At 42.3% G+C, this 15000-nt stretch overlaps 2 protein-coding genes and 1 long non-coding RNA gene across 4 annotated transcripts in view; 2 read left to right on the top strand and 1 right to left on the bottom strand.

Annotated features, from left to right (window-relative positions):
- Positions 1-4381, bottom strand: part of gmeb2 (glucocorticoid modulatory element binding protein 2) — a 10937-nt gene extending 6556 nt beyond the window's left edge. Inside the window, exons 1-6 of one of the 2 annotated variants that reach the window (XM_062541893.1) lie at positions 4229-4381; positions 2783-2948; positions 1337-1407; positions 885-1009; positions 509-612; positions 1-116 (exon numbers count right to left, since the gene is read on the bottom strand). The exon at positions 1-116 is cut by the window's left edge and continues 39 nt beyond it. In XM_062541893.1, the coding sequence (XP_062397877.1) occupies positions 1-116; positions 509-612; positions 885-1009; positions 1337-1407; positions 2783-2916 (550 nt within the window). In that variant the 5' untranslated portion in view covers positions 2917-2948; positions 4229-4381. Of the gene's footprint in view, positions 117-508; positions 613-884; positions 1010-1336; positions 1408-2782; positions 2949-3811; positions 4030-4228 lie in introns of those variants that run through there. The other variant, XM_062541894.1, reaches the window with a different exon arrangement.
- A 768-nt stretch (positions 4382-5149) lies between these two features.
- LOC134088011 (uncharacterized) lies at positions 5150-7637 on the top strand. The gene is made up of 3 exons (XR_009939879.1): positions 5150-5524; positions 6179-6421; positions 6933-7637. It is a non-coding gene; the product is annotated as an uncharacterized LOC134088011 (long non-coding RNA).
- Positions 7638-8486: 849 nt separating this feature from the next.
- On the top strand, positions 8487-11532 carry LOC134088138 (GTPase IMAP family member 9-like). The gene is made up of 2 exons (XM_062542068.1): positions 8487-8511; positions 10904-11532. The coding sequence occupies exons 1-2, from the start codon at positions 8487-8489 to the stop codon at positions 11530-11532; spliced, it is 654 nt and encodes a 217-aa protein (XP_062398052.1).
- Positions 11533-15000: the final 3468 nt, after the last annotated feature.

The raw sequence follows: 15000 nt of genomic DNA, 5'->3' as shown, positions 1-15000 counted from the left end.
TCTGGCTGCTGAGGGAGGCTCTGGTGCCCACCAGGTCTATCTTGGTGCTGCGGCACGTGTTGGAACACAGCTTAGAGTGCTGATAGAAGTCCAGCTCACCAGAGTCCATGATCTTTCTGCTCACACACACACACACATATACACACACACACACATACACACATATATACACACACACGCACATATACACACACACACACACATCACACTGTCACGTCACATGATGTAAAATACAGCTGACATACTCACTTCATCATTAGTAAATGTGTGTGTGTGTGTGTGTGTGTGTGTGTGTGTGTGTGTGTACCTGAACATGGCATGGCATTGGTGTGTGTGTATGTGTGTGTGTGTGTGTGTGTGTGTGTGTGTGTGCACTAACCTGAGCATGGCACTGGTGTATGTGTGTGTGTGTGTGTGTGTGTGTGTGTGTGTGTGTGTGTGTGTGTGTGTGTGTGTGTGTGTGTGTGTGTGTGTGTGTGTGTGTGTGTGTGTGTGAGTGTGTACACACCTGAGCATGGCTCCATTGAGTCGAATGGCTCTCTTCCAGTCCTTTAGTGTGGATTTACCGGCCAGGTACACAAACTCCTTCGGGCTGATGAGGTGCTCATTGTACTGAGGAACACACACACACATGTAAAGACACAGCCAACCACAAGCACAGACACACACTAAGACACACACACACACACACACACACACACACACACACACACACACTAACAAAGACACACACACACTCCCTCACACAAAGCTGCCATCATCATCTGTACATCTCAGTAGTGTCTGACCTGCACACACTTGATGTTGATGCCGACACACACACACACACACACACACACACACACACACACACACACACACACACACACTCTGTAGTGTCTGACCTGCACACACTTGATGTTGATGCCGGGACACACAAACTTCTTCCAGACGAGCATGGCCTTGCTGTCCCCGCAGGTGATGGGGTAGAGCACCTCCGCCTCCACAGACACCTCCTCAGAGAGTTTCACTGAGACACACACACACAAACACGCACGCACACACACACACATATATACACATACGTGCACACGCACAAGCACACACACAATGCCATATGACAGTTTAGGATTGACATTTCAGAGGACTATTCATAGTGTATGTGAGTCATATGGTGTTCTGAGACAGCACACTTGAACCCTCGAACCCTGGGGTCCAGTCCCATCAACGGGTATGTCTAGTGCTCAACAGGTATGTGTAGTTCCCTCTGCATGAGGCCAGAGCGTATAGAGATATTTCTATACAGTATATATTTTACGGCTAAGAGACAGTGCGAGAGCGCCCTCTGGTGGCTCACCTATGACGGTGTCCTTGGGGATGGAGATGGAGTCGGCCTCTGCTGCTGCGCTCTCCTCTGCTAACTCCTCACTGACAGGAACACCAAAGAGAGCAGCGTTACCAGCAGAGCAGCGTTAGCAGCAGAGCAGCGTTACCAGCAGCTAAATGCTACAGCTCAGTGAGTAGGGCCGTTTACAGTTACAGCCAACCACAAACACACAAACAAACAAACAAACAAACAAACACCATATCTGACACCAGAGGCCATCAGTACGAGAGAAGACAGATTACTGTACTGTCTAACAAAGGCATTCAACTGCAGCTTATGCTTCAGATTACTCTGACACTGTTCATCTGAGTTCAGAGATAACACATAAGAGAGATGAGATTAATCTGAGTTCAGAGATAACACATACGAGAGATGAGATTAATCTGAGTTCAGTGTTAACACACATGAGAGACTAAATTAATCTGAGTTCAGTGTTAACACACACGAGAGATGAGATTAATCTGAGTTCAGTGTTAACACGTAGGAGAGATGAGATTAATCTGAGTTCAGAGATAACACATAAGAGAGATGAGATTAATCTGAGTTCAGAGATAACACATACGAGAGATGAGATTAATCTGAGTTCAGTGTTAACACACATGAGAGACTAAATTAATCTGAGTTCAGTGTTAACACATACGAGAGATGAGATTAATCTGAGTTCAGTGTTAACACACATGAGAGATGAGATTAATCTGAGTTCAGTGTTAACACACACGAGAGATGAGATTAATCTGAGTTCAGTGTTAACACACGAGAGATGAGATTCATCTGAGTTCAGTGTTAACACACATGAGCGATGAGATTAATCCGAGTTCAGTGATGACATATACGAGAGATGAGATTAATCTGAGTTCAGTGTTAACACACATGAGAGATGAGACTGTAATCTGAGTTCATACCAGAGAGGACACAGAGGTCTGCTAGCTGGGCTGTCTCTCCATCCTTGTTAAGCGTTACAGCAGGTGACCATGTGTTATTGTGTTAATGTGTTATTGTATCATGTGTTATTGTGTTATTGTGTTAATGTGCTATTGTGTTATTGTGTTAATGTGTTATTGTATCATTGTATCATTGTGTTATTGTGTTAATGTGTTATTGTATCATTGTGTTAATGTGTTACTGTGATATTGTGTTATTGTATCATCGTGTTATTGTGTTAATGTGTTATTGTGTTATTGTGTCACGTGTTATTGTGCTAATGTGTTATTGTGTTATTGTGTCATGTGTTATTGTGCTAATGTGCTATTGTGTTATTGTGTTAATGTGCTATTGTATTATTGTGTCATTGTGTCATTGTGTCAACATCTGAGCAGCCCCATATATGGGCGGCGAGGAGCCCGTTTCCTCCCGTGTGCTGCGGTGTGCAGTGTTGCTGTGTGTGTTGTGGTGGTTGCCGTGGAGACACACACTCACCCAGGTTGGTCCAGCTCCGTGGTGACCAACACACTCTCCTTCTCGTCCTCCGCGGCATCGCCTTGTCCTACACCGTCTGGCGTTGTCACGACAACCACCTCCTCCACATGCATGTTGACCTCGGACGATGCCATTGGTCAGGCGGCCTGCTGTTGGTCCGCCCACACTGGAATTACACAGGACAGGAATATAGCCCACGCTAACTGTGTGTGTGTGTGTGTGTGTGTGTGTGTGTGTTTATCCTACTGTCTGTGTTGGGTGTATGTGTGTGAGATCTGTGGATGTACAGTAGCTACTAAGGGAGGCCCTGTTCTAACTCTGTGTGTGTGTGTGTGTGTGTGTGTGTGTGTGTGTGTGTGTCTGTCTGTCTGTCTTTTATCAGGCGTAGAGTAGTACATAGGGAACAGCACTGAATCTAAGAGTCACATTCAGCAGTGGGGAATCCTGTATTTGCACTGATCATTTGGCAGCCTATGGTGACGTGTGTGTGTGTGTGTGTGTGTGTGTGTGTGAGTGCAATAGTACTATATAGAATCTTCTATCTGCACTGATCATTTACAATACATCATCACATAAAGTACAGCTACAAGATAGCAACACTTTTATGAGTTAGTCAGTGGGCACAAAACCTTGTGTGTTTGGTTTCCATCTGGTAGGTAGGTCTACAACCAAGCAGGGCAAATACTACATCGTTTCTAAATTATGGTCAGAAGACCAATAGATCAATATATATATCTATGCAGAAGACCAACAAATCAAACACATGTAGCCTACCACTTCCGTGTCCCACTTATGTAAAAGTTGTGTAGGCTAACAATTACCAGATACTTTTTCGTAATGGGAGTACCATAGGATAGAGTTGGTAACATTAGCTCCCAGTCAATCAAAGGCAAACATCGCCAAAGCTAAACTGCAGCTAAAGTGACATCTTGTCCAAACTCGCTTGAGTGGTGGTCTGCTGTGAGAATGACAGTTCAGACGTAAACACACTGTGACATTCAACAGCAGCAGTGTAGTGTGTAGATCCACCTGATCAGAAACATTTCTTTGGGAGGTAGTTAGCTAGTTCGCTAGCTAGCATAGCCAGTGCAACTTCCACTCTCTTTACTTTCGGTCGGTTGGTTGACTGTTTTTAAAGCACAAATTTGGGATCATTCATTTGAAGGCAGTGGAGCCCTGAAGTTGAGACGAGAACACGAGTGCGTCCGTCCTCGGTAGTGTACGCTGTACGTTCCCGGTAGATTATAGCGAGCTCACGCAGATGTACGGACGCACGTTACGTTGGCGCAAGGAGGCCGTCGGCAACGTTATCCGGCTGCGTGCAATGTTGATATTTGGCTGAGTGGGTGTAAGGGCAGTATAACTCTTTTAATTACCAGCCCACACTGTTACAGACAGCCCCATAACAGATCTATCGACATAGCGTTAAGGAATAAGAACTCTTACCGGTAGACTTTGAGCTGTTTCTGCGTTAGCCACTTTATTTGGATCTGTTTGAGGATCAGAACAACAATGTTAAATTGCGCATGTGCAGAATGACGAGTTGCTGTAAAGAAGCAGTTGTTGATATCATTAATTTCATGCTATGGCCATTCTAGACATGCTGCAAACGCCCCCAATGTAGTTATCAGGCCAAACAATGTGCACTCGTATGAATGGCAAACAGAGTTTTCAGACATGTTCTAAGAAAATTCTTGCCGTTCTTTAAGACGGACAGCGCATGCGCTTCAATCTGAACATCCCGCGCCAAGTGCAGTAGCAGAGAACAGCCTACGGTAAAAAAAAAAAAATAAAAAAAAAAAGTATCACCCCGTGGACATCCCACGTTTAGGCTACTGCTTTTATAAATGGAATCCTGATCAAATTAATTTGGCCTTCTTAACAATAATTGACAAAAATCTCCTCTTTAACGTCAAAGTGAAAGCAGATTTATACAAAGTAGTGTTAATTAATTAAACATATTAAATGCAAAATAAGTGATTGCTTAGGCTATGATATAAAATGCATTGCTTTTACTTTGACATTTGAGAGGGATTTTGTAGTAAATGATTGTAAAAAATAAAGGCCATTGAGGTACCATGCATTGGTGGCTACATCTGTATTTTGGGGACTCAGCACATAGTGATTCTGTAGGCTAAGAGGTAGTCTCAGATTCCCTCCATCTCCATAGAGATCACTTTTATTACATTATTACATTACATTACATTTCATTTGGCTGACGCTTTTTAACCAAAGCGACTTACAACTTTAAAAAACATTTAGGTAGGCTACTGTACAGTAGGCGTTACTGCCTCCACTAGAGGGCAGCATCACAGAGCCCAAAGTAGTGCCCTATATGTGGAGAGTATCGCCAACTGTGTTTGGAATGTTCAGAGCAGTTCTGCCAAGGATTGGTTCAGAGGTGGTCACGTGTTTTATGGACGCCATTTTTACTACCAAAAGTACTTTTGACTAGAATGCTTTCTAATGCTTTCAGATGGCAGTGTTTGAGTATCGTTGGCATTAAGTCTTAATATCTTCACCATACAGCGACCTATTTTCTCACTGGACACTTTTCTGATAACGTTAACATTATAACGTTTACGTCATAAGCATTTTTAGTGATAAGACTCGTTAAGACATTTGCAGCACGGATTTTGTTTCTAACTACCCGGAGAGATGCCACTTCTGGAGGAGCAGCGAATACATCATACATCGTTCGTCTTAACCTTGTCTAAAAGGAAAACGGTTGGAACAACTCTGGTAAATAAGGTTTTTCATCTCCTACTGTTATCATTTATGGTCTTAATTTCCTTGCATTTTTGCGTTTTTGAAGCACTAAAGTGGCTATTAAGATAAGCAGCCAGTACGTAGTGCTGTGTCGTGTGTGTTTACTAATAGTGCTACAGCTGCTTAGCAGGTAACATAGCGATCTGTAATCATTGATAAACTTGTTAGTTTTGCATTTTCTTTCTTGTCGAGCAAAATAAGACAACGTCTTGTTTGCCTATTTTAAGAATGTCCTCCTGCTTGACTGAAATAGCTGGTCGGATAATTGCAGTTTGCAAGTTAGCTAGTCTTTCTATCAACGTTGTTATAAACTTTACCAGTAGCCTAGGCACAGTATTGTCCAAATAAATCTGTTGAAATACACAGCATAGTTTGAAGATATGGTTTGCTAGCTATCTGTCAAACTTGGTAGGTGGTGTGCTAATCACGAATTATTAAGTGGTGTCAATACAGACTTCAGCTCTACACTGGTTGTGTAGGCTATACTTCAATCTGTCAATCTGTCAGCCCTCTAGTGAGTGTGCCATGCTTTATTGAATCATGGTTTAAGGTGATGAATGTCTGTATTATAAAACAAAGCAATATAGTAAATATTATGCTTCCTCTTTGTCTTTTTTGTTATTTTAGATGTAGGTAGAGAAGAGTCAGTGGCTGGTGAAGTAAGAGGATACAGCTGTCTGCTGATTCAAGGTCCCTGCCCCGTCGCCTCAACATCCTCAAGATCCTGTAGGCTACTGCTGCTGCTCCTTGCTTCAGCACCTTTCCCCTGATGCCTGACACCCCTCATCACCAAATCAGCTCAGTCAACATGGACCCAACATGGACCCAAGTCTCCACCACAGTGTGCACAATACACTATACACAGACAGGGTATGTGATCGGTGTCAATATTGCATTCAGACAAATTGAAATTCCTTCCAAAGAACAAGTGCTTTCCTCAGCTGGATCAATTTAAGTCAAGATAAACAACAGCTTCCTTTCTTCATCGTGTTCTACCATTAACATTATTATGTTTATATTTTTGGTTAATTAAGGCACTTAGTTGCAGTTTCTCAGGTACACTTTGCTATGATGTCATTAGTAAAATTATTAGGAGGATGTAGCGTGTGTGGTGTTAAATGGTACTGCCTTGTATTATCCAAGTCTGAGGCTGAGAGAGGAGATTCACGGTCTGCTCCCTTTGTGTCCCATGTTTTGTGGGTGTGTGTGAGAGAGTGCGCGACAGATAACGAGTGTGGTGTAGAAGCATACACATTTAATGACAACCTGTGCACATTTCAGATTTTTTAGAAGAGCAGTCCTTACTACAGTGGTAGAAATAGTGGTATTTTTATGTACATCTACCCATTTAATGACAAGAGTTTCATTATTTTACATGCAGGACGAGAACAAAGGTACAATTGGTCTGAGGGGAGGACACCGCAGACAGCTGATCAACTCCATGTCATCTAATCAGGCCATGTAAAGGACCATGAAGGGATGGACTTGGTGGAGGACAACAATGTGACACCCGAAAAGAGTACATGGAGATCTCTCATCCTCATCCCTCATGCTTATATTGCATTTCATATAGGCCTAGATTCTGATGGTCTTGTAAATGTTTGTTACACAAGTCAGAAATTGTTGTCTTTGATTATTTAATTTGATTATAATAAATGGAAATATATTTTATTGAAAAACATTTTTGAAAACCTAGCAAGTTTGTGTGTTTTAGTATCAGAATGACCTTGTATTGACCAAGTATATCTACAAGGAATTTGACTGGCATTAGCTGTTGGAACAATTAGACATACAGTAGTATGCAGTCAGAAGATGCATACTATAGAGCACCACAATATACATAAGGCACCTACCAATAGATTGAGTGATGGCAGTGGGAAAAATGTGATTATTGTCTGGCAGGTTTTGTGCATAAGGGTAAGTTATTATTTAACGGAAAAGTTTGAGGTCAAACTAATGGTGACCTCCATGTAGCTTTTGTAATAATAATAACTTTATATAATAATAGCCTAACTTTATGATAATAATATATTTTTTAAATAACATGTGTTCAATTAAAACTATTTTCTTTTACTGTCCCAGAGTCTATTGAAACAACATACTTATTGATAAAAAAGAAAATAAATAGCATATTTTAGTCTTGCCTCATGCACGGTCGAAATACATTGTATGCCTGAATCTGGAGGTCAGACGTCAAATCTAACAGTGATTCAAAGAGTTGCTGCAACATGTAGGGATCGCTGGCTTAAGTAAGGTAAGATGTTATTCATTGTGCCCTAAACAGGCTTATTTCACCAAAATGAAGCTTTCAGCTTTCTCTTACTGCTTTATTTCAAGTTGTTTCCTCAGACTAATATTTAACTGCTGTAAGAAATTGGATAAACGAAGTTCGCCTCGTAGGCGTTTTCAGAGCTAGCTGGCTCCAACTAGGCAACGTTTATCACTATTTATCTGGTCTTTGCTAATTTTTTCAAAATGTATAATGCAGCGTATTTGCAACAGCATTTACATCTTAATGAATAGTGATGCATATTATAACATTTATAGGCTTGTTTATGACGATGTTAAGCTATTTGTTTCAACATGTCATATTCGCCCTATTGACCATCATTGAGACGAACGTACGTGACGTCACTTCTGGTCGTAAAGATGGCGCCCATGATTTGAGTTGGCGATACTCTCCACATATAGGGCACTAGCCCAAAGTAGCGCCCTATATTGGTAAGGTGGGCCAGCTGAACTCCAGAGGTGTATCACTGATGTACAGGGGCGGGGCTAGAGGTGAATCCTGCTGCAAAGGGGCGGGGCTAGATGTGCATCCTGATGTACTGGGGCGGGATGAGAGGATTGCTTTTAACTCTGAGATAACAGTGAAAGTGTTCACTAGGACATCAGCAGTGACTAGGCCTACATCACAGATCAACTGCAGATCAACATGGGTGACAACTATGCTTCCATTGGTGAGCACTTTTACAGCCTTCACATTCATACAACATACTACACAGCATATAATCAGCTTCTCATTCACTATGCCCATTGACTACACAGCTGTGTAATCAGCTTCACATTCACTACATGCCCATTGACTACACAGCTGTGTAATCAGCTTCACATTCACAAAAGGGCAGTAACTGCAACCCCTATTTAGAAAAACCCATATCTAGCTGCGAAAAAAGGATGCAGACAACACATAAAATGATTAAAATGACAAATTTGACTATTTCATGGAAAATGTAGGCTATGTTCATTTTTAATTTGATGCCAGCAACATGTTTGAAAAAGGTTGGGACAGGGAAATGTTTTCCACTGAGCTGCTTCACCTCTTCATTTAACAAAATATGCTAGAGATCGGAGAATGAAAAGTTGCCCCGTTCCTGGCCGATATCCTCCTGAGACCCGGAAGAAAAAAAGTTTGAATTTTTTGATTTTTTTAGATGATTTAAGTGTTTTGGTCTAAAGAAGCATGTTGCAGCAAAAAAAAATTGCTGTTTTATCAGATGTCCTGAATGCGAGGACAAAAATGAATTGCCGGGTCTCAGGAGATTTCAGTTGCTCGACAGTCTGGGGTCTTCTTACTGTAATCATGCACGTCATGTCATGATGCACCTAATTTGACAGGCCTGGACTGCAGACGGTCCATTTCAGCACCTGAACCATTCCTCAATGGAGAAATATTGCTTAAACATGTGCACAATTGGCATTGTTTTCCTGAAATATTCAAGGTCTTCTTAGGAGCATTCTTAGAGCGTTCTTAGAGCGCTCGCTAAGAAGTTCTTAGCACTTAAGAGCTTCTTAATGAATCTGGGAAACACGGCCAATGTCTGCATAGGGCTACACCACACTAGTGCCTGGGCTGGCTTAGACCATGATTTTAATATTATTATTATATTACATAGTAACAACTATCACTAACATCCAACTTCTGTCATATTTCATATTTGTAAAAGAAACCACAGTGAAACGCCCTGATCAACAACATTGTAAATGTAATGCTTCACACATTTTTTGTAAAAGAGCCTTATTTCTTTTTTGGCAGACATGGTTAACATTAGGCTACTGCTGCCAGGGCGTGTGAAGTCCTGTGAGTGTTATGGGTGCGTTCCTAATTTCTCACTCAGAGCTCATTCCGAAACTTTTTAAACGTGTTTATTCAGTAGTCAGTGTTAGATTGAATTTACGAACGCCCTAGATATGACAGCCCAGTGTGACAGGCGCGAACCGCACAATATTGTTTACTTTTGCAGCCAATTACGACTGGTTTTTTTATTATTATAATTTTATTGATTATAGCATAGTCAAGAAAGGCAGCTTTGAAAGCAGTTTGGGGTGGGCTGCACGTAAAATCCCACGGGCCACATCCGGCCCACGGCCCGCTAGCTGAATAGCTCTGACATGCTGCATATTGGTAACAAAGCTTTGCATGTGCCCTTTTGGGAATTTGAATCGGCCCTGAAAGAGGTCACTGTGACCATATGTAGATAGCTTCTGAGAATGATGTACGTGATTTGTCAGGCCACATGTGGTGTAAGGAGAAGCAGCTACGTGCAGAAAGCACCATACGTGACATTTGTCAGACAGACAGCTAGAGTGGGTAGATCACGACACACATGATCTACTGTAGCTCTCCTGGAAAAGCTCCTGTTTGCCTGCACACCACACTAGGCTGATGATGTGTGTGGCTTTGGTAGAGGATGTGGTTGTTGTTCTCCTCACCACACAAGGCTCGTTAGGCAACGGTAAAATTATCCCATATAACCTTATTACTGTGGCCTATTAGCAACACCAGTAACATTTAAGCAGCTTATTACTGTGGCCTATTAGCACCAGTAACATTTAAGCAGCTTATTACTGTGGCCTATTAACACCAGTAACATTTAAGCAGCTTATTACTGTGGCCTATTAGCACCAGTAACATTTAAGCAGCTTATTACTGTGGCCTATTAACACCAGTAACATTTAAGCAGCTTATTACTGTGGCCTATTAGCACCAGTAACATTTAAGCAGCTTACTGTGGCCTATTAGCAACACCAGTAACATTTAAGCTGCTTATTACTGTGGCCTATTAACACCAGTAACATTTAAGCAGCTTATTACTGTGGCCTATTAGCACCAGTAACATTTAAGCAGCTTACTGTGGCCTATTAGCAACACCAGTAACATTTAAGCTGCTTATTACTGTGGCCTATTAACACCAGTAACATTTAAGCAGCTTATTACTGTGGCCTATTAGCAACACCAGTAACATTTAAGCTGCTTATTACTGTGGCCTATTAACACCAGTAACATTTAAGCAGCTTATTACTGTGGCCTATTAGCAACACCAGTAACATGTTTGTGAAATTCTTCACCAGATCCAGATCTCAGGATTGTGCTTGTTGGGAAGGCTGGAGCTGGGAGTTTAGCTGGGAACACCATCTTACAGCGGGAGCTCTTTAATCCCAAGCTACTGCCTTCCCTGGAAACATCAACATGTCAGAAGGAAACCGCAGAGTTTGATGGTCAAATACTCGCTGTAGTGGACACTCCAGGTCTCTTCGACACCCGTAAAACTATAGAGGAGATGAAAACAGAAATTGCTAAATGCATCTCATTGTCTGCTCCTGGTCCTCATGTGTTCCTGGTTGTGATCAACGGGGCAGGCAGATTCACAGCAGAAGAGCAAGAAACAGCGGACATCATCCAGGAGATGTTTGGAGAAGAGGCAGCACGTTACACTATGGCCCTCTTCACCCACGCAGGCCAGCTGAAGGCAGATGGGCTCTCCATAGAACACTTCATTAAAGGCAACGCAGATCTGTGTGGCTTCATCAGTCAGTGTGGTGGTGGATATCATGTGTTTGACAACAGAGATGACGATCCGTCTCAGGTCCGAGAGCTGCTGGAGAAGATCAACACAATGGTGGAAAGGAGTAAAGGCCACTACACCAAGGACAGGTTCAGAGCTGCTGGAGAAGATCAACACAATGGTGGAAAGGAATAAAGGCCACTACACCAAGGACAGGTTCAGAGCTGCTGGAGAAGATCAACACAATGGTGGAAAGGAATGAAGGCCACTACACCAAGGACAGGTTCAGCGATGCTGAGAGGCGGGTAAAGAGGGAAACCCCGTTCTACACGAGTGTGCTCACGTCTCCTCCAGTTACTCTTGGCTATGTGCTGCTAATGACGTGGCTCTGGGAGAACGGGGGTGTGGTGGGGAAAGCACTAGCAGTGGGAGCAGCGGTGGTAGCTATTATAGTGGCAGCCATATTGTGGAGCTCCTATCTTCTGGAATTATGACCACCACATAGCAAAGCGTCAGTCATATAGGTTTAGTCAGATTTTTTTCATCAGTTTTTTTTTTTTTTTTCAAAAAGACTGAACTACCCGTTCCGAACAATGTCACCTTGATGTCCTAACTACAACCACCTGAGGATGTCCTAATGGTACAGAAGAATTCAGAAGCAACAGAAGAACTGCAGTAGCTAGATTGTGATTTTTACAAACATGTTTCAGGAGCATTCCCTGGTGAGCACCACCACTAAACTGGGGCCAGATTGCTACATGACTTTATTTGCTGTTTTTCAGGTACATTAATGAGCAATTTATTCGGTGGGCTACCAGGAAATTCAGTGGCCATCAGAACGTTTCTCAACAGGTTATCACTCAGTGAGGTGAAGCACACGCTAACCTGGAGCATTGAGCTGGCTTGCCAACAGCGGTGCTCGGGGAGCAGTGACAGTGAGTGTAAGGTGCCTTGCTCAAGTGTGTGTGTGTGTGAGGGGTTAGTGCCTTGCTCAAGTGTGTGTGTGAGTGTGAGGGGTTAGTGCCTTGCTCAAGTGTGTGTGTGAGTGTGAGGGGTTAGTGCCTTGCTCAAGTGTGTGTGTGAGTGTGAGGGGTTAGTGCCTTGCTCAAGTGTGTGTGTGTGTGTGTGTGTGTGTGTGTGTGTGTGTGTGTGTGTGTGTGTGTGAGTGTGAGGGGTTAGGTGTCTTGCTCAAGGGCACTTCAACCACTTCCCCCACCCACATCCTACTGGCCGGAGATCAAACCAGATTTATAAACAAGCAGTAGTGCCATAAAGTAAATTCTGTGACTTACTGAAAGCCAGTGCAGTGTGTGAGTATTTGTAGTCAAATCTTTTAGTTTTCATGAGAACCCTACAGTAGCTGCTCCATTTTGTATCACCTGAAGCTGTTTGATGGTCTTTTTAGAAGGGCCTGTGAAAAGCCCATTGCAGTAATTAACCCTGATGGAAATAAAAAGACATGGCAATGAAATTATTTTAAAACATATTCAACTACTTTTGCTGAGGTTTTTCAGATTGAAGAATTTTTTAATGAATAATTTCTTGATTTTTTTTACATTTTTATCCAAATATGACATTTGAAAGTATGACATTTTGTGACTTATCTCAAGAATCAGTGTGCTAGCATCACAGCCATGCCATGTTCATCCAAACCAACAACCACAAAGTCATGTACTGTACAGACTCTCTTCAACCAATCAGGACACGGTTTAGTGTAGATCTACTGAACACTGGAGGAGATGATCTCCTTTAGAGTGATAGACCGGTGTTATGTGGTAACTGGCTTCCTATGTCAACTTGCTTCCTTGATGACGTTCCACGATTGATGACGTTTCTTCGACAGATGTGGCACCTTGATTTGTCAACTTTCTGATATAAACGGGAGATGAACGAATACAAATATGCATGACATCTTTAAATGTCAAAATTGGTTGTAGTAGGCTACGTGCACTGGATCATGAATATGCCATCGAAAAATTATTACCTAAATAAAGTTATAACTCCATGTGGGAGTCGAACCAGCAACAAACTAAGTTGCAAGATTGACAGTCCATCACTCATCCATTCACACCACAAACCACCTGTAAGATAATTGTGACGTGTAGGGCAATTGAATTCTACCATGTATATCATGATTGTAGCAAGTTAACACGCCTGATCATGTTATCTTGCTACCGAGTTATCTTGCTACCGTTGCCCAAGCCATTTTGTAGGCCTTCTAAGTTGGTTATCATGGCAAGTTTTACAAACGTTTCAGTAACTTCTAGGCTATGGCCACCTCTACCTGTCTGTAGCAGAGACACATGAACGCCAGCAAATAAATAGGCTGAAATAAAAATAAGTTAATTTTGTATCCTTTTGTCCAGCCTAGACTATCCTTTTAAGAATGCAGTTCATGAAACACGGACATTGAAATGCAATGGGCAGAAGAAGTCTAACGTTTCCATATTTTACGCAACATTTACGCACAAGGATAGTCAAAACTCAGTAAACACGTAGGCTTATAGGGTATTAACGATAATGTTGCTGACATGTAAACATGGATTTGGTAGATGTTTTACAATAGCCTACTTCATTTCTCAACTTAAAAGGATAAATGGCTTGGGTTAATGGCTTGTGCAACGGTAGCAAGATAACTCGATAGCAAGATAACATGATCAGGCGTGTTAACTTGCTACTATCATGATATACATGGTATAAGTCAATTACCCTACACGTCACAAATATTCTACTGATAGTTTGTGGTGTGAATAGATAAGCAACCAACTGTCAAATTTGCAACCTTGTTTGTTGCTGGTTCGACTCCCACGTGGAGTTATAATTACTTTATTTAGGTATTAATTTTTTTCGATGGTATATTCATGATCCAGTGCACGTAGCCTACTACAACCAATTTTGACATTTAAAGATGTCATGCATATTTGTATTCGTTCGTCTCGCGTTTATATCAGAAAGTTGACAAATCAAGGTGCCACATCTGTCGAAGAAACGTCATCAATCGTGGAACGTCATCAAGGAAGCAAGTTGACATAGGAAGCCAGTTACCGTATAACACCGGCTTTGAGTCTCAAGGGGCTGTGTGATCAGTAGAATGCAACAGCCTCCACTACAAATGGCCCCCTTGGTACAGTCGAGTACAGAGAGCACTCCACTACTAATGGCCCCCTTGGTACAGTCGAGTACAGAGAGCACTCCACTACTAATGGCCCCCTTGGTACAGTCGAGTACAGAGAGCACTCCACTACTAATGGCCCCCTTGGTAGTCGAGTACAGAGAGCACTCCACTGCTAATGGCACCCTTGGTAGTCAAGTACAGAGCGGAATAAAAATCCTCTTGTGGGGGTCTGATTTGTCTCACAATGAGAACTTAGAGGAAAGTCCACAAACATGTGTTCATGATGTGGGATTAAGCTAATTCCTCAAAAGGGGAATTCCCCACAGCAGTTTTTTTCCCCAATTTTCCTCAAAGGCCTGCTTGCCTGTGTCCAAAGTAAGACAAGGGCCTCCTACCCAAACTCCTACCCGCATACGCACAAGACATTGTTTCATTCAACGATCAGGGTCCGGGTATGAATTAGCAATGCCTAGCCTATCCCGACCTGAAGGTTGCTTACGCAAGTTCAGAGGTCAGAGATAGATAGATAGATAGATAGATAGATAGAT

The sequence above is a fragment of the Sardina pilchardus genome, chromosome 7, assembly GCF_963854185.1.
Source record: "Sardina pilchardus chromosome 7, fSarPil1.1, whole genome shotgun sequence".
Lineage (NCBI taxonomy): Eukaryota > Metazoa > Chordata > Actinopteri > Clupeiformes > Clupeidae > Sardina > Sardina pilchardus.
This window is presented reverse-complemented; position numbering and strand designations above follow the sequence as displayed.

Bases quoted from the DNA above. Each gene is read 5' to 3' on its own strand.
- LOC134088138 (XM_062542068.1), top strand. From the start codon at position 8,487: ATGGGTGACAACTATGCTTCCATTG. The intron at 8,512-10,903 runs GTGAGCACTTTT...ATTCTTCACCAG, and splicing joins TGACAACTATGCTTCCATTG to ATCCAGATCTCAGGATTGTG.